Source organism: Mustela nivalis (assembly GCF_964662115.1).
Source record: "Mustela nivalis genome assembly, chromosome: 15".
In the NCBI taxonomy this organism is placed as follows: domain Eukaryota; kingdom Metazoa; phylum Chordata; class Mammalia; order Carnivora; family Mustelidae; genus Mustela; species Mustela nivalis.
This window is the reverse complement of record NC_139034.1, coordinates 25852427-25876761: the sequence shown is the minus strand read 5'-3', so window position 1 is coordinate 25876761 and position 24335 is coordinate 25852427. Positions and strand designations below refer to the sequence as shown.

Below are 24335 nucleotides of genomic sequence, written 5' to 3'. Positions count from 1 at the left end.
AGACCAGAGTCGGGACTCTAGACTGTGGTAGGGGTCAGGTCTAAAAGAAGACCTGGTCAGTAGAGGCAATGAAAGGAAAGCACTGCTTGGAAGAGCCTGCCGTGAATTTCAGCAATGATACCGTAAATATTTGCATGTCCTTGGCTTGAATGCCACCCCGAGTAGAGTTCTCCTTTGACCTTTGTCCACATGGGGTCCTAACACAGCAGGAGGGTTCAGGTACAGGTTTGTTGAATGGGAGATAACCAGCTGATTCTTACCAAATCCCATCCTGTGCCTGTTGCGGTTTCAGTTCTGGGTCTAACGCCTCTCCTGCAGGTGCAGCCTGGGGCCTCGTGTGCCTCACTGGGCGCCCAGGTAGCGGAGAGGACTCAAACTCCACTGCAGGTGTGCTTTGACCTTGCTGTTGCACTGGAACAGCGTGCTCATACTCAGGCCCCCGACTCTTAGGCTGAAGGGCTTCCACACCGATCGATGCCATCTTTGTTCCCGCAAACCTGGCCGTTCTGGCTGCTGGTCAGCAAATTGACAAAGGGTGCCCGAGGGAAATGAAGTGCATGTGCTCGGTCTGTTAGGCTTTTGCTCACGGTTTGGGGAAAGCTTGGGAGAGGATCTCCGTAGTCGGGGAGGTGGTCGCTTCACGGGGGTGTGGCGTCCTGGTGGTTAGGTGACTCAGGCTGCTGGCTTGACAGGTGAGAGTCAGGGAGCCAGTCGTTCTGTGAGCAGCTCACTCTTCCTGCCCAGTCCCAGGTGCCAGCAGAGCTCTTGTGACCAAACACTCAGGAGTTGGAAGGGATCTTATTTTCTGACCCTTGTGAACGCTCAAGAGAATTCCTGACAGTTGATCTCTCAGACTTTTCCCCGTATTTTTGAACTCTGATGGGACCTCGCTTTCACAGCCCTGCTGGTGACTGTGGCTGGTGGTACCAGACCCTCCTGTGGTGAAATGAATGCTTGTGTTCCCTGCATTTGCTTCTCCGTTTAGATTCCCGGTGTAGCCATTTTACCTCCAGCCCTGGAGCTTGCTGACCCCTCCTTCACCCCCTCCTCCCCCGTCCTCGCTCCTGCTGCCCTCTGTGGCTGAGGTCAGGAGTTCATTGCAATGAGCAGCTTTTGGTTAAAGATTTATTCTGAGCTTTCATCTGCAACAGTTACCTTGTACATGTGGTTGTTCCAGGTTGGATTTGGGGCATGCAGGGATGGCCCCAGAACCTCGCTTTATGAAGCTTAGTGGCAGATACGCCGAAGTATCGTGATGGTGTGTCTTTGGGGTTGTGGCTTCTGCATAGAGGCTTAGGCGTGGGGGATACATTCCGTGTGTGTCGCCATGACTATGACTAATAAAAGGAGCTAGATCTTGCAGTCAGGCAGATCCAGGTCTGAATCCTAGCATTGCCACATGGTAGTGGTGTGACTTCAGGTACATTAGGTATTCTTTTTTTTTTTTTTTTTTAAAGATTTTATTTATTTATTTGACAGAGAGAGATCACAAGCAGGTAGAGAGGCAGGCAGAGAGAGAGGAAGGGAGGCAGGCTCCCCGCTGAGCAGAGAGCCTGAAGCGGGACTCGATCTCAGGACCCTGAGATCATGACCTGAGCTGAAGGCAGAGGCTTTAACCCACTGAGCCACCCAGGCACCCCTTCCTAAGGTAGTTTTAAGGAAAGTTAATTGTTGGTTCCAAAAACTTAAGCGAATGGACACTTTGCACAAAGGTAAGTATCGGTTGACAATATTTTAAGTGTGGCTATATACTCCTGGCCTACACAGGGGTATATGGTACCTTGGGGTTAAGACTTGGTTCAGAAGGCAGGCCAGTCCCGTTGAGTTGGATCACTGTGTTACATTCCCATTGTAGAATGGGAGCTGAGTTGTACGAAGGACCTAGATAATGACTGATGCCTGCTAAAACCTTCTGAAATGCTTTTGATCACCGGGGGGTTTGATTCTTCACTGGTCCAAGGGAAATCACCTGCTGAGAGCACTGTGAAGATAAAACACACCAAAGATGTGGTTTCTGCTGCTGTTTTCCTGACAGAGAAGGCCTGCCATGGCGCATACCGTCAGGAAGAAGGGTCTAGACAGAAAGGATCCTGCATTACTACTGCTCCAGGGCTCTGATCAGCCTGAAATATAAGTTCTTGCCTACTTACTTTCTAAGAACTAAATCCTCGGTGCTTCTTGCCCTGTAGAGTTTCTAAGAATTTCCTTTGTCTTGCCTTCAAGTAACATCTACTCCCTTACTACTTCACTGCACTAACACAAAGCGAAAAGACCGTAAGCATTGAACAGATTCCTTCTATACCCACCCGTTCGAAAGAAAGGTAGAGGAGGGTAGGCACAGAAGGAGGTAGAGGAGTGGGCGAATACGAGGGCATTTGATTCTTGCTGAGCTGTACAGCTCCTTATTGTAATTTCTCTTACTCACTGTTGAACAAAAGTGGGTATTGGCTCTTTTACATCTTGGATAATATCCAAAATGTATGAATGCAGGGTTTTTTTTTTTTCAATGAACCAAAAAGTGAATTTGTTTATTGAGGGCAAGAGGATGCAAGCAATATAAAAATCAGAGCTTGTCTGGCTTTCCCTGACTTTTCTTTCTCCACCTGTCAAATGTGCGTTGGATTTTATTTGTACATGTTCTGAGGGTCCCGGTCTGCTCCTGGAATCCTTTATATAGGGGTAAGCTGTGGGCAGATTCCTGAAGACCACCTCCACCGACCACCCTTGGGGAGAAACGGTTATCAGGCAGGAGTGTTGGCTCACAAGCACCTACTTTTCCCTTGTTTCTTGTGTACCATGAAATAGACCTTGCCTGCGATGGTGAACCTTGCAACTAGGAAAAAGCAGCTCTAGGAACCCGCCCTGCCATGGTTGCCCTGGTCCAGGTCCATCATTGTTTTGTCCACACTCAGAGGAGGTCTTTATGATTTTCCAGAAATCCAGTGTACTCCTTCTCCAGGAGTGTTCTCAGGGCTTCCTTTGCTGAGTGGCACACTTGGAAAATGTGAACATGGCTCCATTTGAGACGGGTTTCTGGCATGGTCTGCTGAAGTCTTGGCCAGAGGCACGGTGGCCACACACAGCTCTCTATGAATACACACTTTAATGATATTTCCTAGCTGTTGGACAGTTCAAGTGAGAACCGCTGTCCTAAAATAAAAGGATCTGTGCTTCTCTGAGATTTCCTCCCTGCAGAAGCCTCATTTTCAGAATTTGGGTCCGTGGGTTTCTAGAATCAGCCATTCCCTGCCTGCTCAGGGTTGAGCCAGGCCTGCCACTGGATAGAAGTGCCAGCCTCCTCCCCAGCCCCCCATTTCCCCGGCCCTAAGCACAGCTCTCTCTCCCTGCAGCACAGTCTGGTCCGTGGTGAAGAGCGTCCTCAGGAAGGACGGCCGCTTGGGCTTCTACCACGGCCTCTCCAGCACCTTACCCGAGAGGTGCCTGGCTATTTCCTCTTCTTTGGCAGCTACGAGCTGAGCAGGTCATTTTTTGCATCAGGAAGATCGAAGGATGAGCTAGGTAAGCATTTGGCTGGGCTGGGCCAGGCCGCGCCCCACAGTGGCCTGCTTGTTGCAGAGGCTGTGGGGGTCTGCTAGGCACGGAGGTTTCTGGAGGCTTGGAAAGGACCTTGGCACCTTCCTCTGGGTGCACTCATGTCCTTGCCACGGGGGTGAAGCTGTGCATCCCAGACTTCTTTACTGGAGTAACATTTTAGGGGAGAATATAGAAATTACTTTCCTGTGGGAAATCACCTGTAAAGCATTTTGCAATAAGCATAAAACTTGGTAACAAATCTTGAGTGTGTTTCCAGAGGACTGAAAAGTGTCATTCTTTCTAGCTTGTCCTGTGTACCTGCTTGACGCAATCACGTCAATGTTTGGCTTGCAGGAATGATTACTTGTTAATTCTCAAACACATCACTTCAGTGTTTTGGGCTTATTCTGGGGTTAGGCAAGTCCCAGGCTTAACTGTCGTGTTTAATAAGACAACTTTGTCTTTCATGGTAAAGGAAGAATCAGGGCTGTGGGGCATTAACATAATGAAATACTGCAGACTGAGAGGGTTGGAAAAAACATGACCTGTGTTTCAGTGGCCACTGTTCTCATTCCCATGGGGTGGGGGGCGGGTTGCCCTGTTGCTGGGGGCCTGTTGGTTCTGTGTGGACCAGTCCTTCGGAGGGCAGGCCAGGAGGGCCACAGCGCCACAGTGACCAGCACTGATAAGGTCCTGTGATGAGGGGCAGACCCAGAGTGCCACATGGGACCTTGTGTCCTCTGAGCAGAGAGCCCAAAGGGGGCTCGATCCCTGAGATCAGGACCTGAGCTGAAGGCAGATGCCTTAATGACTGAGCCACAGGTGCCCGAAGTATCAGCATTTTTATTTGCATCTACCTGCACCCACTACCACCTTGACCTCTGGAAATGCTGTCCTTGAGACAAAAATGCTGTTGGCTGCTTTCCTCCTCCAGGCCCTGTCCCTGTGATGTTAAGCGGTGGAGTTGGTGGGATCTGCCTCTGGCTTGCTGTATACCCAGTGGATTGCGTCAAATCCAGAATTCATGTACTTTCCATCTGGAAAACAGGCAGGATTTATCAGAATCTTTATAAGCATTATGAAAAATGAAGGTGAGTCTTCTCATTGTAGAAATGGAGTGGGTATGTCTAGACCGGTCCTTTCCCTGTAACCCTCTTGGAGGTCGATCACATGTGTGTGGTTGCTCTCTTCCCCTGCCCCCTGTCCTTCTTCTAGGGCCCCTGCCTTAGCTTACTTCCATTCTCAAGAATGTTTGATGTCCTTGTTCCTCGCTTCTGGGCCAGGATTCTTTGTTCTAAATAGCCCGGAGGGAACTTTAAAACTCCAGATTGTGCCTAAGGGGACAAATGCTTGGAAGACAGCACCCCTTGTTCTATAGAGTATAGACAGTATCAGAAAAGGATCTCTAACAGAACCACTAAAGGATTTAAAAGAACGTGCTGCAAGTCCCTAATGCTCAGACTTCCTGAAGGTGATTGGCTCTGAATTTTGAGAGTTAATGTAGGAGTATCAAGATTTTCTAGGAGATGTTTGTATAACGCCCGGATCGTGCCTCTGGTGAGCAGAGACCTGTCCTTTCAGCATCCGCTGTACATCTTCCACCTCGGGATGTGTACTTGATTTTCCGAGAGAGCGGTCACAGGGTGTGGAAACGGTTCAGTTAATACTCCAGAGTTGCATAAAACCTCATAGTTGCACAGAGCCCTTACACCTCCCTCATCCACTTGGATCTTCATAACAGTCTGGGAAGTGCCAGCTGTGAACACAGGACTGTGCTTTGGGCCCAGTGTCTTGCGGTTCTTGTTTTCCCGAGTGACTCTGTGAGGCTGCTGCCCTCCTGTGTTCTGGGGCTGCTTCTCTCTGCCCATGTGAGGCCTCGCGCTGCCCGGTCCATGTACCAGGAGCGAGTCCGGGACTCATGTGTGGTACCTGAGCGTCGCCAAGATTTGCTGGAACACTGGATGCCTGGCCTCGTTGCCGTGAGTCTCCATCCTTCCCGTTCGTCCAGGGACACCTGGACAGAAGCCCTTCCGTCCCTTGTCGGCATTCAGTGTGTTGTCTGGATCTGTCGGTGTCCAGCCCTGGGCTCTGCGGCTTTACAGGGTCTCTCTGTGAAGGGGCGTCTCAGTCTTTGATCACTTCTTGTCTTCTAGGAATAATGGCCTTATATTCTGGACTGAAACCCACAATGATCCGAGAGTTCCCTGCAATGGGGTGCTCTTTCTGGCCTACGAATACAGTAGGAAGCTGATGATGAGCCAGTTCGAAGCCTACTGAAGTGTCCTGGTGAAACGAAATCCAGGTTTAGGCACGTGACCCCGACAGTTCATCTCAGGGTTTCACGGAGTACAAGACTAATGGGGAATTATTTTGGTTTCATAGGAGTTCTGTTTTTTTGGTCTTCCCTTATACTCTAAATCTTAAACTTTGTGAAAAGGGCCTCCATTTTATCCTATTAATTTCTGCCCATAATCGTACTGAAATCGAACTCAGTTGCTGCTCTTGTCCTTGGTGGGACATTTAGGGCAAGCTGCCAGCCTTGCACAGCATCTGAAAGGCTAAATATAGCTCCCTCAGGACTTTGCATAAACCTGTATGTGTCCGTGCAGCTTGCATGGTTACATGTTAGTAAGGTGTCATTTGGTTCCATGTTTAATTCTCAGATCTCACCAGAAAAACTCTGAGGTAACCATGTTTCATGAAGATGACTATGAGTGATTCCTTACTCTAGATGTAGGCTCTCTTTTAGAACCTTTGTACATGCACTGTGCTAAGTGGATGAAGTTTAGTTTTTCTGTGGTGCTTGACAACTGAACTATCTGTAGATTTTGTAGAGGAGAACATATCCGCAAACTGGTGTGGCTTCCATGTTCACGATTTAAGTTAGGAGTAAGCCTCTTGGACTTTCCCATTCACTTCCTAGGTGGGATCATCTTGTGCCCCTGACACATTGTGAGGTGTGGTGAGAGCAGCACGCCCCTCACCTGTGCCAGCTCCCCTTCTCTCCCAAAGAACACCCCCTCTGCTGGGCCTTGGGTTGAGGGAGGTGCTGAGGGTAGGAGGCCCTGCTGCTGTGCTTTGTGAAGGCCCATGACCGCCAGCAGGCCTGCTTCTTCCGTCTCTGGGTCCTGGCCTGGGTAGGATTGCAGATTATTTCTTTGGACCGTCTATCGCCTGCTGATGCACTTTGGCCCACTCACTCACTCACTGCCTCCACCGACCAGAAACCCTTCCCGGGAGCAGAGTGCCAAAGCCAAGAGAAGCCCTTGTTCCCTGTCTGGTGCCTGAAGGACAGTGCTCATGGGCAAGGTCCTCTTTCGGATGGAACTGGACAGTACCGAGGACTTGTCCTCCACAGTGAGTGATGTTGGGGTGACCCCTTTGTTTATATTTATCTCAGGATCGCTAACTGCCATGTTTCTTATTGGGTTGGAGCCTTTTACATTTGGTACTGGCAGTCCGTGGATTTTCTGGATTGTATATAGGGGGTGACTTTACAAAGCAATGAAACAAGCCAAGTAATTTTATTTAGCTATGCCATACGAATGCACTAACCACCACCACAAAACTCCAGGTCACCTGGTGTAAGAGGGTCCCTTCTCGTCCCCACTTAGGCAAGCCACATCATACCGTGCTGCTCCAAGACCACAGCAAGGGCTCTCTCAGAAACCTGTGTTCTTAAGCAGGCTGACGCTGCTAACATCTGTCCCGTGTGTGTCTGTCCTTGTTGGCACAGTGTCCCCCTCGAGTGAAACCTCTGGTTACCTGAAGCTTTTTGTTCTCTGCAGAGGCTCTGTGCTAACTCTAGCCACGCGGCAGTAGCCAGAGGGTTGGGGCAGTGAGCAGCTGCTCTTTCTGTATACTGCAGCTGTGCAAGTTGGCCCACCAGCAGCATTCTTCTGCCTGGTTGTGTGGATGGGGTTGATATAGCAGGAAAGTGTTTTATTTTTTAAAAATAGCTAATTTTCCTATTATGTTTTAGATAATTCTATTCCAGGGTAGTCAGATATATTTGGAAAAAAAAAAAAAAAAAACAGTATCATTCTGATGTACCATGTTGTAAGATTCTCGAGTTGTTCAAGGAAGTATTTATGTCAGGATGTAAGGAGGCAAGCCTGTAAATTGTCCTTATGTGAGAAAAGCACTAGAGTGTAGCAACTCAGTGGCCAGGAATTTGGATGCATCTTGCAGGGTTAGGGAAGAGTAACCCTAACTGTAATCTTCTTTCAAAAAGCAAGTCTTGAAAATTGGGGTTTTCTCCTTAGTGCCAGCTAAGTATCTATCCCCCATCCCTGCCCCCTGTCCATAAGTCTGCCACCTGGTCTGCCCCTCTGGCTTACGGCTGCGTGCATGTTCAAGGGAACAGTACAAACTGTTTAGCGGCAACATGTGTTTCTGTAACACGAATTACAGCAAGTAATGTAGTCAGAGCTTTTCCTAAAGAGCCTTTAGATGGGCTGTTGCACTGGTAGCTGAGACCCTTTGAGGGCTATTTGGAGGGAAACAGAGCACCTGCATCCAGGCATGTTCATAAATAAGGACATTTTATTTATATAATATATAAATATATAAACATATACATAATGACGTTAAGGTACTTAGAATAAAAAAACATCCAGCAACGAAGAGAATAGGATTCCCTGGGGACACTGGACTAACCAGTGTTTATAGTGAAAAGATGATCTTCACAGAGTTCCCTACATTTAAATGAAGTTGGCTGGGAGCAGAATCTGTGTCAGGGGCTGTACTTTAAAATCATCTAGATTTCTCTAGGCAGACATTTCCTTTGACTTCACGGTGATGTTACAAAAAGAAAGAATCTACTGTAACGTCTGCTTATGTTTACCCAGATTCTCTTGTCCTCCAAGGACTGCCTGTGTAATTGAAGCTTGTATCACAAGCTCTGCCGGGACTGTTTATAGGAACGGTCCTATGGGCTCAAGCCTCGTATTGGTGCCAGTCGGAGGTTTGTTAAATAGCTTAGAAATGACCTCTTTAATCTGACATACACATGTGAAAGCAGGGACTACTTACCCAAAAATACATAATAAACCTCACGCAAAATTGTGAGGAATCATTTTAAATGTTATTTTGATATGAAAGTTCTTTTAAACTCTTAACTTTGGCACACAGTCCCCAGGAACAGTAGTTCTCTCAACTCTGGCATACCTCCTTCAGGAAAGAAAAAGGACCACTAACCTTTTATAATGTATATACTTAAGGTGTCAAAAATGTGTATGTAAATGTACTGTAAGTATACATGCAAGGAAGGAGGGTTAGGAGACCTAAATGTGTGGCAGGGATTGTGGAGAACAGGATTCTAGTATCTCACTTCATCAAAATACAGCTCGAATGCAAACTCCTCACGGTAGATTTTCCATGTTTTTTTTTATGTTGATTATCCAGTTGGTTCCGTGGAAGGTACAGCCTAGGAAAGAAGAAACATGTTTCAAGCACAGAAGGCCAACCAGGGTTAGTCTTAGTCCCTCTCCTGTGCCTCAGTTGGCACATACAAGTGGAAGGGCTTGGTAACATCTGGGATGGCCAATGTTGGGGCAGTCAGTAAGGCTGTTTGTAATTCCCGAAATGCTCCTTCTGCCTCAACTGTTCACTCTACCATAGTGAGTCCTCCCTTAGCCAGTTCACAGAGAGGTCGCACCATCTCCACGCACCGCGGTATCCACAGTTTGCAGCAGCCCAGCGTCCCAAGGAACTCCCTCATGGAGACCGAAGCCTAAATAAGTGGCGTGGCTCTGACAGAGCTGTGTTTGTATTGCTGACACCCGATACCCTTTTTCCTGCAGAGTCTGCAAGAGAGCTCTTGTCCCCCACAAGTAAGACCCATAGTCCTTAGCAGCTATTTCTACTATTCCCACTAACTCAGTCCTCCTTCAAGTACTAGAGAACTAGAATTCTAGAGAACTTCCAGACTCAGGAACAAATTTTTAGATAGGGAAGAAGTTTCTCTGGAATAATAATCTTCAGTTAATTAAAAAAAAAAAAAAAAGATTTCCCAGTTTAGTCACTAGAAAGTTATTTTGAAATGGGAGAGTATTGATTTTTTTTTAAAGATTTTATTTATTTATTGGACAGATCACAAGTAGGTAGAGAGGCAGGCAGAGAGAGAGGGAGAAGCTGGCTCCCTGCCGAGCAGAGAGCAGAGAGCCAGATGTGGGGCTGGATCCCCAGACCCTGGGATCTTGCCCTGAGCTGAAGGCAGAGGCTTAACCCACTGAGCCTCCCAGGTACCCCTTAAATAGTATTTTTAATCTAATATTTAGCTTATGAAAAATGAGAATGTTTGCCATTGTCATTGCTCTGAACATGAGTGTGTAACTTCTCCTGAGATGTCACAAAGTGTACAAGTGTTACTCTTTACATGAATTTCTAAGCCTCAGTGGCTTTGTTTTCCTATTGAAATCATCAAGCAGAACTGCCAACAACTAACAGTGTTGATCAAGTTAAAGTTTGTGCCCTCCTCCACCCCCTGCTTGCTCCCCATTATGGGAAAATCTGTTCAGTAGTGAAATGGTATGTGTGTGGAAGCAAGTGACCTCGGTGGTTCCCATACCAGATGGGCTCCCCTTTGATCCCTGAAGCCGGTCTGAACACTCGCTCAGTCAGTGGTCCAAAGCAGGAGCTCCACTACAAGCAGTACTGGCCTGGGCAGTGTTGCTTAATTTTGTGATTTTCAAGGGCCATGAGATGAAAACTCTCTCATGTGTGGGTATTCTTGTCATTAATACTGACAGTCAACTATCAATGTAACTGCTGCTTGTAGAAATGGATGAGGTCTTTGGACATAAAGTGGCATCAGCCTCTGGTCAGCATGATGTAAACTAGGTTGGAGGACTATTGTCTAATTTATATAGAAAAAAACCACCTTTCCTTAAATTTTGATAGGAATGGCAAGAAAAATCCATTTCTTTTTTTTTATTTCCCTTTATTTTTTTTAATTATTAATTTTTTATTTTTTATAAACATAGATATAAACATATATTTTTATCCCCAGGGGTACAGGTCTGTGAATCACCAGGTTTACACACTTCACTGCACTCACCCAAGCACATACCCTCCCCGATGTCCATAATCCCACCCCCTTCTCCCAAAGCCCCTCCCCCCAGCAACCCTCAGTTTGTTTTGTGAGATTAAGAGTCACTTATGGTTTGTCTCCCTCCCAATCCCATCTTGTTCCATTTATTCTTCTCGTACCCCCTTAAGCCCCCATGTTGCATCACCACTTCCTCATATCAGGGTGATCATATGATAGTTGTCTTTCTCTGCTTGACTTATTTCGCTAAGCATGATACGCTCTTGTTCCATCCATGTTGTCACAAATGGCAAGATTTCATTTCTTTTGATGGCTGCCTAGTATTCCATTGTGTATATATACCACATCTTCTTGATCCATTCATCTGTTGATGGACATCTAGGTTCTTTCCATAGTTTGGCTATTGTGGACATTGCTGCTATAAACATTCGGGTGCACGTGCCCCTTTGGATCACTACGTTTGTATCTTTAGGGTAAATACCCAATAGTGCAATTGCTGGGTCATAGGGCAGTTCTATTTTCAACATTTTGAGGAACCTCCATGCTGTTTTCCAGAGTGGCTGCACCAGCTTGCATTCCCACCAACAGTGTAGGAGGGTTCCCCTTTCTCTGCATCCTCGCCAGCATCTGTCATTTCCTGACTTGTTGATTTTAGCCATTCTGACTGGTGTGAGGTGATCTCTCATTGTGGTTTTGATTTGTATTTCCCTGATGCCAAGTGATATGGAGCACTTTTTCATGTGTCTGTTGGCCCTCTGGATGTCTTCTTTGCAGAAATGTCTGTTCATGTCCTCTGCCCATTTCTTGATTGACATAGGTCAATGGAACAGAATAGAGAGCCCAGAAATAGACCCTCAATTCTACAGTCAACTAATCTTCGACAAAGCAGGAAAGAATGTCCAATGGAAGAAAGACAGCCTCTTCAATAAATGGTGCTGGGAAAATTTGACAGCCACATGCAGAAAAATGAAATTGGACCATTTCCTTACACCACACACAAAAATAGACTCAAAATGGATGAAGGACCTCAATGTGTGAAAGGAATCCATCAAAATCCTTTAGGAGAACACAGGCAGCAACCTCTTCGACCTTTGCCGCAGCAACATCTTCCTTGGAACAACGCAAAAGGCAAGGGAAGCAAGGGAAAAAGTGAATTATTGGGTCTTCATCAAGATCAAAAGCTTTTGCACAGCAAAGGAAACAGTTAACAAAATCAAAAGACAACTGACAGAATGGGAGAAGATATTTGCAAACGACATATCAGATAAAGGACTAGTGTCCAGAATCTATAAAGAACTTAGCAAACTCAACACCCAGAGAACAAATAATCCAATCAAGAAATGGGAAGAAAAATCCATTTCTTAAAGTCTCCTTTGTGTCGTGAGCCGAGGGTTATAGAGGTTAAGTGCTGTGTGTCTAACGGCTCTAATTGTTCAACATATATAGAAAGGAGGGAAAAGGAGGAATTTTAATCCCTTTGGAATTAGTTTTTAGTATCATTTTTATGATGAAAATTAACTTTTTTTCTTTTAATTTTAGGACCTACCCAAGTATTACGACCAGTGTCCATTTTTTTTCTGGTTCCATACATCATTTTTACAAAGTAAAAGGTATGGCTCTGATATAATCCAGTAGAAATGGCTTAATCTCCAAGATCTAAGGCAGAATGGCACTCCTGCCCTCAATTTATAGAAACCAAGAAATCCTCAAGTCCCCCATTCTTCATTATGTAAAATATAGGGTTAGTGTTGAGAACCACTGTGGCCTTTTCCTCAAAGTCCATGCCATAGGACTGTGTCATAGGAGCTGAGACGTATTCTAATCAGATCTAGGTGTGGTGATAAATCCCTCCCCTTGCAAGTGTAGCAGGAGTCTGCTCAGTTACTCCGAATGCGCAGGTCCACCGTGTGTGGACTGATGTGGACTGATGTGGTCTACTGGTGACCTACCACCTACCACATTCTAGGCCAGAAAGGAAAGCATCCTCGAGGAAGGCTTTAGCTAGTTTAAAGGTGACTGATACAACTAGATCTAGGGCAGAAGTTAGAGGACACAGTAATCATCCGTGAAGACAGCTTAAAAAAAAAAAAATCATGGGGCACCTGGGTGGCTCAGTGGGTTAAATCCTCTGCCTTCTGCTCAGGTCATTATCTCAGGGTCTTGGGATCGAGCCCCACATCAGTCTCTCTGTTTGGCAGGGAGCCTGCTTCCCCCTCTCTCTCTGCTTCCCTCTCTGCCTACTTGTGATCTCTGTCAAATAATAAAATAGTATTTTTAAAATTTTATTAACATGAATTATGTATATGTTCAAAGGAAAGATCTCCCTCATTTTTGTGTGTGTGGTTTTTTTTCTTACATTTTTGTATGGTATGAATTTCTTTTTGCCTTTTTTTTTTAATTTTTTAAATATTTTATTAACATACAATGTATTTTTATCCCCAGGGGTACAGATCTGTGAATCGTGAATCATGAATTTCTGGGCTCTCTATTCTGTTCCATTGACCTATGTATCTGTTTTTGTGCCAGTACTGTACTGTCTTGATGATGTCAGCTTTGTAACAGAGCTTGAAGTCCGGAATTGTGATGCCACCAACTTTGGCTTTCTTTTTCAGTATTCCTTTGGCTATTTGAGGTCTTTTCTGGTTCCATATAAATTTTAAGATTATTTGTTCTATTTCATTAAAAAACATGGATGGGATTTGGTAGGGATTGCATTAAATGTGTAGATTTCTTTAGGTAGCATAGACATTTTCACAATATTTGTTCCTCTAATCCATGAGCATGGAACATTTTTCTATTTCTTTGGGACAGGGGGGTGAGGTTATGGACATTGGGGAGGGTATGTGCTTTGGTGAGTGCTGTGTAGTGTATAAACCTGGCGATTCACAGGCCTGTACCCCTGGGGATAAAATATATGTTTATGAAAAATAAAAAAAAAAATGGGCAAAGGACATGAATAGACATTTCTGCAAAGACAACATCCAGATGGCCAACAGACACATGAAAAAATGTTCCACATCACTCAGCATCAGGGAAATACAAATCAAAACCACAATGAGATACCACCTCACACCAGTCAGAATGACTAAAATTAACAAGTCAGAAAAATGACAGATGCTGGTGAGGTTGTGGAGAAAGGGGAACCTTCCTACACTGCTGGTGGGAATGCAAGCTGGTGCAGCCACTCTGGAAAACAGTGTGGAGGTTCCTCAAAAAACTGAAAATAGAGCTACCCTATGACCCAGCGATTGTGCTGCTGGGTATATATCCTAAAGATACAAACGTGGTGCTCCGAAGGGGCACGTGCACCCGAATGTTTATGGCAGCAATGTCCACAATAGGCAAACTATGGAAAGAACCTAGATGTCCAGCAACAGATGAATGGATGAAGAAGAGGTGGTATATATATATATGTATATATATAAAGGAATACTAGGCAGCCATCAAAAGAAATGAAATCTTGCCATTTGTGACGTTGTGGGTGGAACTAGAGGGTATTATGCTTAGCGAAGTGAGTCAGTCAGAGAAAGACAACTATCATATGATCTCCCTGGTATGAGGAAGTGGCGATGCAACATGGAGGGTTTGGGGGGGGTAGGAAAAGAAAAAATGAAAGAAGATGGGATCAGGAGGGAGACAAACCATAAAAGACTCAATCTCAAAAAACAGACTGAGAGTTGCTGAGGGGAGTGGGGACAGGATAGGGTGGTGGGGATATGGACATTGGGGAGGGTATGTGCTATGATGAGTGCTGTGAAATGTGTAAACCTGGCGAGTCACAGACCTGTACCCCTGGGGATAAAAACACATCATATGTTTATTAGAAATTTTTTTTAAAAGTGCTCTGACAGTATTTACAATTAAACATTTTTGGGGCACTTCGGTGGCTCAGTGGGTTAAACCTTCTGCCTTTGGCTCAGGTCATGATCCCAGGGTCCTGGGATCAAGCCCCACATTGGGTTCTCTGCTCAGCGGGGAGCTTGCTTCCCCCAGCCCCCTCTTTGCCTGACTCTCTGCCTACTTGTGATCTTTGTCAAATAAATAAAATCTTTTAAAAAAATAAAATTAAACGTTTTTATTTACATAGATATTTTTGCAAATCAAAAATGAACTCAAGTCGTCTTTTTTTTGTTTAAAAAATATGCTCAATCTTTCTTAGCTTTGTTATTCCTATTTTCTTCCCTTTAGTAGTCACCTTCCACCCCCACTTCCTTTCCTTCTCTTCCTTTAGTCTTGAAGCAAACATCAAAAAATGTTCACTATTTTTTTAAAAAATGTATTCATTTATTTGAGAGATTTGAGAGAAAGAGTGAGAGAGGGCAGGGTGGGGAGCAGAAGGGCAGAGGAAGAGAGAAACTTAAGCAGACTCTGTGCTGAGTTCAGAGCCTGGTGAAGGACTTGATCTCCCCACACTGAGATCAGGACCTTAGCTGAAACCAGGAGTCAGTGCTTTAACCATTGCACCACCTAGGCGACCCCCCTTCCAAAATTTTAACAACTATTAATACTAATAACACTACCTTCTTCTTGTACTTTAATATATAAATATTTATTTAGAAAAAGAAAGATTTTTACCTTTGCCTCCCTTACAGTGCGATATTTTCGTCATCTTGAGAATCACTACGATGTTTTTGTCATCTTGAGACATCCAATCATCCACTTCCTTGGCGAATGCCACCATCTCACTAATTTCAAATGTAAAATTTTTAATTGAATTAAAATTCATCCAAAAAATCAAGTCCAGTATGTTTAGCTTTCTTTTGACAGCCATCTTGGTATGAAATTTACCTTAGACTGGGGACATTGTGATCATCAATCTTGATTCGCTGGACCCTGTCATGGAAGTACTTAGGATTATAAGCTCTTTCACCTAAAATAAATAATACATAGGTCAGATAGCTATGCCTAATAAACACAGTAAATGATCAAGTTATGAAGTTCTACTTTTTATTATAAATGCCTTATCAACCTTAACTTTTTAAAGGTTTTATTTATTTGTCAGAGAGAGAGCACAAGCAGGGGGAGTAGCAGAGGGAGAGAGAGAAACAGGCTCCTCATTGAGCAGGGAGCCAGATTTGGGACTCGATCCCAGGACTCTAGGATCATGACCTGAGCAAAAGGCAGATGCTTAACCAACTGAGCCACCCAGGCGTCCCCCTTATCCAGCATTAAAAGGAGCTTTCTTACTGGCTCTTGTTGCTTTTAAGAATATTAAGGGTCTGAAAAACAGATAGCAGTGGTTTGTCCATCTTGAGTAACCCAACTTATTTGAATTTAACAGGCCTTACTTTTAATTTTATAGTAGGTTACTCATCATATTACCATATATTACCACAGAGCAGAAGTAAATGTGGCCAACCAGAATGCTTGCCTCCTGAAAATGTCTGTTTAATATACAGGAAGAGGAAAAGACAAGACAATACTAAGTGGGGATATAATCTCTTTTCTACAGGTTTTGTTTTTAAGCATATTTTCCCTTGTTTATTGACTTTTGGATTTTTTTCATTTGGGTTTTGCTCTCCTCACACCCCACTCCTAGTGAATTAGGAAATGTATTTTTTGAATTGTCTGTCTTCAAAACACAAGCCAGCAGGGAAAACAGAAGTATTTCCCTAAACCTAACACCACTAGAGCAGATTCTACCCAAAATGGCTCTGCCTCAACTTAAGCTTCCTGTCTCCCCGACAGGGCATTTATGCTATTGAGATATTTTTTCCCCTACAAAATAGAACCAACGCAAGATGGAGATTTTTAAACTCACTTCCCATCACCCACCAAATACTTATGATTAAATGAGATGTGAAGACTGAATCATCTTATATGTAGTGATCTGTTTCATATCAATAGTAGCAAAATATCTGGCCATGTATATACTGCATAGATTGTAGACTTGATAGTGTTCTCAATGTTTGGTATCTAAGAACTGCACAACTTCCTAGAAAAAATAGACACATGTCTTACATAAATCCATATGGCACCAATATAAGCTATTCCTTAGGAGTAAGCCAGAATGGTCATTACCTTTTATTCACTTGTCCTTCACTTAGCACCTTTTAGGGGAGATTCAGGGAATAGAGTACCTACATTCCAAGTCCTAGCTTATCCACTGACAGTTTTCAAATAGTCCACAATGTTGTGTGTGACTACCTGAATAACGTCTACTATAAATACACATTGCTTAAAGCTACCACAGTTAGCTAGCCTTACATAAACATGTGAAAATTATGATTTCATAGTAATATATGATTCTTATCTAGATCTATTTTTGAATAGATAGGTTATTTATATTTTTTAATTTTTTAAAAAGATTGATTTATTTTAGAAAAAAGAGAGACCATGAGTAAGAGGAAGTGGGGGGGGGTGGGAGAGAGAATCTTTAGCAGACTCCACACTTAGCATGGAGCCTGATGTGGGCCTCCATCTCACAATCTTGAGATCATGGCCTGAGCCAGAACCAAGAATCGCAGGCTCAACCAACTGAGCTACCCAGCTGCCCAAAGAGATAGTTTTTTTAGATCATGATCTGGATATTACAGTCAACCTATGTGCTATTTAAGTGAATAAATAATGCAAAATGTGTGGTATGATTGTGTGTCTATATATGCATGATAAAAACAAACACATTATATTAAATTTTAATTAAGTGGTGACAATGTGGAGACTTTTTTGGATCACCTTTGCATATTTTCTAAAATGAATACATATGCGTGTAAGTGTATATACACACACACACACAAATATGCATATATGCATAACTTTTCAATAAGAAATAGTGATCTAATGTACAGTTACTATCACATACAAATACAGTATTTCTAACAATGTTATCCATTTAAAACACACACTGAACCTGTGTCTCTGTACAACAAAATGACTGTAACAAAGCTTAAAAATTGATGAGTATAGTAACCTGAGCAATGTTTACTAGCTTCATATTGAGAAAAAGAAAAAAACATCAAAACGATTAAGTGATTAAATTGTCATAGGAAATCGTAAATAAAAAAGATAAATACTCTGAGTCTGTATAATGCTGGAATGGGGGAATGGACTCATATGCATCAAGATTTCATGAGATTCTTTACACTAAAATGAAATCCAGATGGAGTAAAGAATCAAAGATTTTTAAAAACCCACAAATATCTCTAGGAAGTTCAAGTGCATATTAATTCTTTAGATCAAGAAAAACAAAATATTGAATCAATGGAAGATCAACAGATTTAGGTTCAACTTTAAAAATTTGAGATTTCTGGGCGCCTGGGTGGCTCAGTGGTTTAAGCCTCTGCCTTCAGCTCAGGTCATGATCTCAGGGTCTGGGATCAAGGCCCGCATCGGGCTCTCTGCTCAGAGTGGATCCTGCCCCCCCCCCCTCTGCCTGCCTCTCTGCCTACCTGTGACCTCTCTCTCTCTCTCAAATAAATGAATAAAATCTTTTAAAAAAATTTGGGATTTCCATTAAAAAAAAAATGCCACAGTGCAATAAACAAAGAACAGGGAAAAATCATTTTCAGTAAAATGGAGTGAATGGGAACTATGTCTAATATTACCTATAAACTAGTTATACTAGTATAAACTAGTAACTCTCAAAACAATTTAAATAATACTCCCTCAACCTATAGATAAATGGGCCTAGGACATAAATAAATTCATTAAAGAGAAAATTTAACTGCATAACAAACTATATAGATAAATGTTCACCTCACCAACAGAGAAGTCTAAACAACAATAAAATCCCATTTTCACCCATGAAATTAGCCCTTTCCTTTTCAAATGGGAAAATCCAATGTTCGCAAAGATGGCAAGAAATATAGATTTTGATTTATTGCTAACATAATCCCTTGGATTTGGTAATATATATTGAGAACTCCCAAAATACTCATACTCCATTACCAGGGAATTTAATTCCTAGGAACTTATGAGAAAAGGCTTTATGCCTTTAAACCTTTGTGCCTCTGATGCTGCATTATTAATGTTTTTTAAAATTTCTTTTCAGTGTTCCAGAATTCATTGTTTATGCACCACACCCAGTGCTCCATGCACTACATGCCCTTCATAATACCCACCACCAGCCGCATTATTAATGTTACTGACACCTAACTATCCAACATTCAAGATTGATTATAGCACAATGAAATATCATGCAACCATTAGAATACTATTTTGCCCTTCATTCTCTCAATAAGCAAACATTTCACAGTGTTTAATTTATGTGCAGTCTTCCATAGTGTACAGCGCTTACAGATATTCAACATTTGCTTTTTTAATTAAAAAAAAAATCCTGGGGGGCGCCTGGGAGGCTCAGTGGGTTAAGCCTCTGCCTTCAGCTCAGGTAATGATCTCAGGGTCCTGGGATAGAGCCCTGCATCGGGCTCCCTGCTCAGCAGGGAGCCTGCTTTCCTCTCCCCCTCTGCCTGCCTTTCTGCCTACTTGTGATCTCTCTCTCTCTCACTCTCTGTCAAATACATAAATAAAAATCTTTAAAAAAAATACTTGGATGGCTAAGTTTTAGGGATTTAAAAAAAATCACCTCATGTTTATATGTTTAAAAAAAAATAATCTCAAGTTCTGAATTTTCTCCAAGAGTCCATCTTTGACTCAATACAAAGATAACTTGCTGCTATGTTTTCTGATCTAAATACTTTACCTGAAGACTATAAATACCTCTTAAACTAACTGGTTCAACAGAGACAAAAAGCATCTAAAAGACAGTTCAGCTCTGCCAAGAAACCACATTTTGGGGACTAGATGGATAGTTTTTGTCCTCAACCTTTGTACTAAGGTCAAAAACTAAAAGATATCCGAGAAGATTTTTAGCAATGTAGGTACTGCAGATCTCCTTTTTTTCAATAGCCTTAAGTTTACAATTCCAGAAACTCTTGGGAAAGTGAAAAATGCTGTCTACTCTTTAAAACCCTTTTTGCAATAACCTCCAATTTTGTCCTAAATAGGCCAACCCTTTCTCTGTGTTCACAAAATATTAACTAACCAGAAGAGTTTACACTGGAAGAGACTGTCTATCTTAGCACATTCCATGATCTGCAGATGAAAGTGCAACCTCTTTGCCTGCATGCCGTGGCAGCACTGGCCACACTTGACACTTCCACCAAGTGCTTGCTTCCTTATTCCCACATATGTCCAATCTTGCTACTTCTCAGAAACACTTGACATTTATATTAACAAATTTACTGCATATTAAATCTAACTGTTTGCTCTACATGTTACTGTCCATTGCTCTACATATTACTATCCATTGTTCAAAATCCAATCCTGCACATTTATTCCCTCTTAAGAGTGAAGGGGAACTGCATGACCACTTTGCATTCTCTCAGAAATTAACCATGCGATATCTGAGTTTCACATCCTCTAGTCCAAGTGTTAGTTTGTAGATGGCTTTCATCTTAAAAACAACAAAGACATGCTCAGTCCAGGATACGTTGTTATCATTGAACATGCAAGCACCAGTACAGCTCCACTGCCTCATTCTCAGTCAGCCAAGGTACCGGAACTAATAGCTCAGACATAAGCCTGCACTCTGGCAAAAGAGTAAGGTAAATATTCATATGGATAGTAGATATGATTTGGGGGGAGGTTTATGATTCATGAGTTTTATGAAAACTGATGATATCTCACCTCTTCTTCTATTATGTCTATTAAAAATTGTAAAAAGATCATGGTTTACTAGAATGTTCTCAATACCCCAAGGAGATAAGTGTTAAGAACTGAAAAAAAACAAAAAAGAACAACAAAAAAAACCCTCTAAATCTAAATACATTAGTGTTCTCTAGTGGTCTAGAGAACACTCTAGAAGCCAAGAGTAATATCTTTGCTTTGACTTACATACTTAATGAAGTTTGTGGCTTTTTTAAAAAAAGATTTTATTTATTTATTTGACAGACAGAGATTACGAGTAGGAAGAGAGGCAGGCAGAGAGAGCAAGGAGGAAGAAGGCTCCCTGCTGAGCAGAGAGCCTGATGCGGGTCTCAACTCTAGGACCCTGGGGTCATGACCTGAGCCGAAGGCAGAGGCTTTAACCCACTGAGCCACCCAGGCGCCCCGAAGTTTATGGCTTTTTAACACTCTAGCCAATATTAAGTGTTGCTAAATTTATATTTATCACCACTAAATCTACAAAGAAAAATGAATTCATTTAGACAAGTTGTAATTAACTCACAGTTCTCAGCCCAGCCTACTGAAAAGTAATATTGGCAAAGGATGCTCTATCCCTAGAGATGGATTCTGGCAATTTGAAGATGGCTATCCTGAAGTGCCATAATCCATCCAATGGACCCTGGTCAAATTACTTCACAACTATTCCCATTATGGAATGAATAAAGTAGTTTCCACATTAAATAGCAGTTTGGAAAATTTTTCAAAATTAGTCAAGGGAGTAGTAGAATCATGTCTTACTTACAAATAACATAACCTAAATAAGGTATGGTTTACACTCTTTTTAAGACCTTTTTGAACTTTTTGTTTTTGTTTTTGTTTTAAAGATTTTATTTTATTTATTTGACAGAGAGAGATCACAAGTAGGCAGAGAGGCAAAGAGAGAGAGGAGGAAGCAGGCTCCCTGCTGAGCATAGAGCCCAATGCGGGACTCGATCCCACGATCCTGAGATCATGACCTGAGCTGAAGGCAGTGGCTTACCCCACTGAGCCACCCAGGCACCCCCTTTTTGAACTTTTGTAAATTGATTTTGACTGCTCAATTCTCAAGACTATGAATATGTGCTAGTTATTGTTTTTAAATTTTTGCATGTATAGAAAAACTTCCCTGCCTTAAATGATTTCATGAATGATTCAAATACTTTATCCTTCCCTATTGGGATCTATCATATGAATTTATTTGGTCAATGGAATGACATAAAGCAGGTAATTGCAAAAACCCTTATAAGATTCCACTCTAGCTCTTGCCTTTTTGCTGTTTCATAAGAACACACCCAGGCTAGCCTAATAAAGGATGAAAACATATGGAGCAGATAGGAGTTACCCCACATACCCCAGGTATATGGTGGGATGGCCATAAGGTCATTAGAGAGCAGCGAGGTAAGGTCATTATAGAGCAGCTGATAAGGAAAACTGAGATTCCATTCCACAGTGGTGATGTAGGAAGACCCTGACTTCACCTTCTCCATGGCCACACCAAATCTATAAATATTAATAGAATAGTTCCTTCTGAAGAACCGAAGGATGACTGAACAGCTTCTGCATAACAAAAGATAAAGAAGCTACATAGAGAACTGCAAGAGAGAGGGAGGCAAAGCAATGAAGGGAAGTCCCACCTCTGACACTGCGAACCATAGTGTGGAGGGACAATACTGAGGGTTCAGTTAGAGATTCATCTGTCTTGGGGCAAGAAAATAAGCCATGGTTGAAAAGGACAACTAGGATAAAAAAAAATTGTAGCCCTAGAACTCCACCAAATGCTAGGGAAGCTCCTAGAAATCTCTCAAGATTGGACAGGTTGTTGAGTGTCACAGTTCCTACTCCCCTTCTACCTAGATAGTGTAGATAGAAGCATGGTTTACACATCCAAGCTGGTACAGAGCCCCAGTGAGCCCTGGGCCCCTAGCCCACATGAGCCCCAGCCATTCTATCAAAATGGCCCCAGTATGAAACACACTGGGACACTCCTGCTAGGAAGCCACTATACCTCCAGCCACTGTATCAAAGTCATATGCATGCAAAGCACCCTGAAACATTGCAGGCCCCCACCACATTGGCTTCAGATGGCTTGCTAGAGCACTTACTGCAGAGAGTGTGCTAGGACCTCCTGGTTCACTGCTGCTTTGGCTCCAGCTAACTTGCCAGGGAGCCCTTTGCAGTAAGCACCTTGGGACACACTGGCCTGCACCCACCTCACCTTCAGTAGTTCTGCCCGGAAGTAATTGTATGTGGAGAACCTGAGGCACCCTCACTGATACCTACTTCAACAGCTGTCCTGCTGGGGTGCTGCTTGTGCAGGGTGCACCAGGACCTCCCTAAGCTTGTGCTCCACGTCAGCAGTATCTGCATGGAGAGTCATGGGACACCTAGCTTTTACCCATTTCAACTATTTTGTAAGGGTTCTCTCAGTGTGTAGAGCCCTAGGACCCTCTGCTTACAGCCACTTCACCTTCAGCTGTGCTACCAGGGTGCTCTCTCTATGTGGACAGCTCCAGGAATGAGCTGGTGGCCATCCCACCAGGATGCAGCCCCCGCATGGAGTGCCCAAGTACCCACAGATCACACAAGCCACAATTCTAGCCAGCCCCTCAAAGTTACTAGGAACACACAGTGTACACAAGGGACGACCATACACAAGACCATTCCTTCAAGTTTCAGATAAGTAGCTGTTCTAATCATAGTAACAAATGCAGAAAATCAAGTAAAATTGGAGGCAGAGGAATATGCTTCAAATAATAGAACAAAACAAAACCTCAGAAAAAGACTAAATGAAACAGAGATAATCAATATGCCTGATAAAAAGTTTACAGTTATGGTCATAAAGGTGTTCACTGGTCTAGAGAAAAAAGTGAAAGACCTCAGGGATAACTTCCACAAAGAGATAGAAAACAAAAAGGAACAAATAGGAGTTGAAGAATGTAATAACGGAAATGAAAAACTACTAGATGGCATCAATAGTAAGTTAGCAAATGCAGAACACATAAGTGATCTAGAAGATAGCTGAATAGCAAAAAGAAAAAAAAAATTTAAAAAATGAGCATAGGTTAAGGGATCTCTCAGACAACATCAAATAAGTAAGCATTTGCATATTTGGGGCCTCAGAAGGAGAAGAGAAAGGAGTAGAAAATATATTTGAAGAAATAATAGCTGAAAACATCCCTAACCTGGGGAAGGAAGTAACAGCCAGGTTCAGGAACCATAGAATTCCAAGCAAGATGAACCCGAGGAGGGCCACACCATAACACAGAATAATTAGAATGTCAAATGTTAATGATAAAGAGAATTTTAAAGGCAGTCAGAGCGAAGCAAAAAGTTACATAAAAGGGAAACCCCATAAGGCTATCAAAAAAGAGAAGGAAATTCAAGAATAACACTAGAGAAATTTATAATCTTAAGTAAAGAGAAGAAGTAACAGAGAAGAACCACAAAAACAACCAGAAAACAATCAAAATGACAGTAAGTACAACACTGAAAATAATTACTTAAATATAAGTGCTCTAAACACCCCAATGAAAAGGCATATGGTGGACCAATGGATAAAAAACAAAACACATCTACACGTTGCCTACAAGACACTCACTTCAGATATGACACACTCCTTCTGAAAGTGAATTCATCGAAAAGATATTTCATGCAGAAGGAAGTGGGAAAAAAAACCCAAGGTGACAATATTTATATCACAAAAATCCGAACTTTAAGACTTACAAGAGAATAAGTAGGGCACTGCATAATGATAAAGAATCAATTGAACAAGATGATCCAACAATCATAAATATCTATGTACCCAACAATGGTGCACCTAAATACTTAAAGCACATATTAATACCTGTAAAGGAAGAAAGAGTAATACAATAATAGTAGGGGAATTTAACACAGCATTTTTTAAATAGATATATCATACAGGCAGAATATCAATAAGGAAAGTGTTTCTTTGAACAATACAGTAGGTCAGATGGACCTAACAGATAAATACAGTACATGCCACATAAAAACAAAAGAATACAAATTCTTTTTATATGCACACAGAATGTTTTCCAGGATAGATCACACGGTAGGCCAAAAAAACAAGTCTCAATACATTTAAAAA

General features: G+C 42.5%; 1 protein-coding gene and 2 pseudogenes across 3 annotated transcripts in view; all 3 read left to right on the top strand.

Moving 5' to 3' along the window:
- The window catches only part of LOC309848615 (mitochondrial ornithine transporter 1-like), a 308432-nt pseudogene that overhangs the window by 15166 nt on the left and 268931 nt on the right, over positions 1-24335 (top strand). The window lies entirely within an intron of this gene.
- LOC309848625 (mitochondrial ornithine transporter 1-like) overlaps positions 1-24335 on the top strand; it is a 192953-nt gene that overhangs the window by 11172 nt on the left and 157446 nt on the right. Inside the window, exons 3-5 of the mRNA XM_082700520.1 lie at positions 3351-3519; positions 4469-4625; positions 6759-7352. Of these exons, the coding sequence (XP_082556646.1) occupies positions 3351-3477 (127 nt within the window). The 3' untranslated portion in view covers positions 3478-3519; positions 4469-4625; positions 6759-7352. The remainder of the gene's footprint in view (positions 1-3350; positions 3520-4468; positions 4626-6758; positions 7353-24335) is intronic.
- LOC309848617 (mitochondrial ornithine transporter 1-like) overlaps positions 1-24335 on the top strand; it is a 194553-nt pseudogene that overhangs the window by 15216 nt on the left and 155002 nt on the right. The window lies entirely within an intron of this gene.